A 3,300-nucleotide genomic window follows, 5' to 3' on the forward strand; every position below is an offset into this window, starting at 1 on the left:
CTGGAAAAAAGAAACGCATTATTTAGCACTCTGATGTTAAGTTTCAGGACGATTTTGCAACCTGTGACCTGAACAGATCTCTTATCCATACAACAACAGGAATACAAGCTTTGCACTTGTGCATCATAAAATAACTTTATTGCTCACAGGCAAAAGAAAGGAGGAGGAAAGGGAAAGAAGGAAAGCAGGGAGGGAAGAAGGAAAAAGGAGAGAAAAGAAGGAAAACAGAAGAAAAACTTTATATACCTATACATTTTACTTCTGTTGGTAATCTTGGACTCTGCGATTCAGTAAAATTTACTTGTGTGCTTTAATTTAAATGGGGAGAGAGAGAGAGATTTTCCAGAAAAAAGCAAAAACGATGTGTGTGTATATATATATTTAAATAAAATAAACACGTGAAAACCTGCGGCATATACTTATTACCAGCTCAGCAAGAATGTAAAAAATAACACAGATAATTCGGAATATAGCTCGTAAGTCTTCAACTGATAAAGCTTAGAGTGAGTGCCTCTTCACTCGCAGGTGATTGGATTTGTGTTTAAAGTAATCATGATTAACATCTTTTAAGGTGGAAATAGAGCATACACATTTATCTCCTGTCCTACAATTTAAGCAATTCTAAAGCACTTAGCTGACCCACTTCATAATGTGCATTAAAATCACCTTAATTATATCCACAAAATCCTGCATTTAAATGATTGTTCCAAGTTCAATGGAAGCGTTTCTTAAAATTCACAATTCAAGTTATTTGTGTTTTCTAAAGTGACCCATACATAATTGCTTCTAGGCACAAATAAATACTTTTCCCCTCACAGCCTCCCCACCTCCTAACCCCACCGCAACTGCTAAAAAAACCCCAAAAAAACAGGGTTCCATCCCTTGTGTAGCCAGAGCTCCAGTCTTCCAGGAACACGTTTTCTCTCAAAGAGTCTGAGGATGTTTACGGCTCTCCATTCCCTCACCCCATCTCTAGGGTCCCGATCCTTCTTCTTGTCCTTCCTCAAAGAAGGTGTGGGGAGGTGGACATAAGCAGTCCCCTTGTCACACACTTTACAAAGCTCCTGTGTGCCTTATTTCTGCCCCCCCCACCCCCCGAGCCATTTGTTGGAGTCAAACAGAGCATTTAAGAGAGAAATACCTCTCTGAGTAATAACGCCAACTTTTCTTCTGCCTCACGGATGAGAGAAAAAGTAGCTTCTAGCACTGCTTGATCATTACCTGGCAAGTGGCAGGGGATTCACCGTCAGAACCGGGGGCATTGTTACTTCCTACGGCCACTGCCTCTGCCAGCTGATACCGAGACACTCTGCTGGGCAAACACAGGGACTGATTTCACAGTTAAACAGTTCAACGTTACAATCTACCGAACGCATCCCTTGCACATCTTGATTATATGATATAATGTCTTTATAGGTAACTCATACTACCGATTTGGATCCATTTAAAATTTTTATTATTCATGCTATTCTCCTTTCTACTGTCTATTATCCCAGTGTCCTACCTTTGTTCCCCATTATTGAATATTATACCTCCAACTGACAATACAAGTATACGGAATAACAAAAGGAGATGAAATTTAAATTAATCAATTAGGCCTCTTAATAGCACCCCTAACACAAAATTTGCTAGCCAAAAAAAAAAAAAGTTAAACAGTTGGATATGATGCAATGCTTAGATATCTTTTATCAAGTTTAACCTGCTCTATTTATCTTCCTTCACCATCAAAGACAGCTATCACCTTCTTTAAAAGCTCTGTTGATAACTACTTGCCTTAAGGCGACTGGCTAGGGGGTAAAAACATTGACTGGGAGCCCTCGTACTTACAACTCAGGACTACATTTGGGATTCTACAGAGATCCTATTCAAAGTCAGGAGAGCTTTCTGATAAGGCGCTTCCTTACACTGATCCGTGCCAGAGGTGGTGGTCTCCTCTGGGTTTTCACAGCTGCTGACGATGGCAACGGCGCTAAATGACCTTCTTCTGACATTGGTGTCTGATGTGCCGGGTCCTTGGGCTGGCGGGCCTTTTCCCATGTTGTGGATCTGCTGGTCCTTCCAGTCCAGTTGCTTGGCGCTGCAAAAGGGAGCATAGACTTCCACGCTGCCCTCGAACTGTAAGCAGTTCACTTTGTAATACTTTCTCTTCACTTCCAAGACATCATTAAACCTATGGCCCCAGAGAATTTCTCGGGGAACGTAGGAACTCCTGGATTGGTGAGAAGTCCCGGTAGAGTCGCCAGTATAGATAAACGTCACCAAAATCTCAAAGTTATCTTTGGCCACGGCTTTTCGGTCAAGGGCATACAGAGGGCTCTCGTGGTCGATTTCATGAACGATCGTTACTGGTGTGACAAGGATGATCTGGTCATTGACTAACTTTAGGTCCTTAAATGCCATCGTCATCCGCCCATCGCTGTCTTCCGTGTAGCGGAGAAGCTGGGCCCTGACCGTGCCTTCTACCACGTGGTTGGGGCGGAATTCACCGATGCGCCACATGAGGCAAAGTTTCCCATCTCTCATGCCGATGAGGGCGAAGTAGCTGAACCGGATGGTCTGGGCTCTCTTCCTGGCGGTCGCCATTTTGGCCAAGGCAGCCCCAATGATGAAGGTGTTTATGATGCTGCTTAAGATGGACTGAAGGATCACCATGAGCACGGCCGCAGAACATTCCTCGGTGACACAGCGGGAACCGTACCCGATGGTGGTCTGGGTCTCCAGGGAGAACAGAAACGCCCCCGTGAAGGAATGGACGTTGTCCACACAAGGCGTGATGTCGGGATCGTTCAACAGGTCTCCGTGATGGAAGGCTATGAGCCAAAAGATAGAGCCAAATATCAACCAGGAGAGAATGTAAGACAACGAGAATATCACGAACATGTGACGCCACTTGGTGTCCACGAGGGTGGTGAAGATGTCCACCACGTAGCTGCCCCATTCTCCAAAAATGTGCTTGAAGTACACGTTACAGCTGCCGTCTTTATGCAGGAGACGCCTCCTGGCTCTTCGCTTCTCGGCTAGAACGTGCTCCTGGGGGTAACCCGGGTATTTGGGGTCCACGTTCACGATCGGGTAGCTGCTGCCGTAGAAGCTCATGCTTTCTACTGCCCTTCGGGCATCCGGGTGGCTCCTGGGGCGGCGACTGTTCTAGGGGTACTGACTGCTATTTGTGAGTTTTCACTTCAAACCTGAAAAACAGAAAATTCGACACACTTGCTTTTAATTTCCATCTCTAGAGCCATGTGCCCCACTGGAAGCAATCTGATGCCATCTGAAACAGCTACGACTTGATTTGCGCGA

General features: G+C 45.0%; 1 protein-coding gene across 1 annotated transcript; it reads right to left on the reverse strand.

The window, feature by feature from the left end:
* Positions 1-1,836: 1,836 nt before the first annotated feature.
* Positions 1,837-3,096, reverse strand: KCNJ16 (potassium inwardly rectifying channel subfamily J member 16). The gene has a single exon (XM_060134563.1). It carries the CDS (start codon positions 3,094-3,096, stop codon positions 1,837-1,839), a length of 1,260 nt encoding a protein of 419 aa, XP_059990546.1.
* Positions 3,097-3,300: the final 204 nt, after the last annotated feature.

Source organism: Lagenorhynchus albirostris, chromosome 20, assembly GCF_949774975.1.
Source record: "Lagenorhynchus albirostris chromosome 20, mLagAlb1.1, whole genome shotgun sequence".
NCBI classification, from domain to species: domain Eukaryota; kingdom Metazoa; phylum Chordata; class Mammalia; order Artiodactyla; family Delphinidae; genus Lagenorhynchus; species Lagenorhynchus albirostris.

Bases quoted from the DNA above. Each gene is read 5' to 3' on its own strand.
- KCNJ16 (XM_060134563.1), bottom strand. From the start codon at position 3,096: ATGAGCTTCTACGGCAGCAGCTACCCGATCGTGAACGTGGACCCCAAA.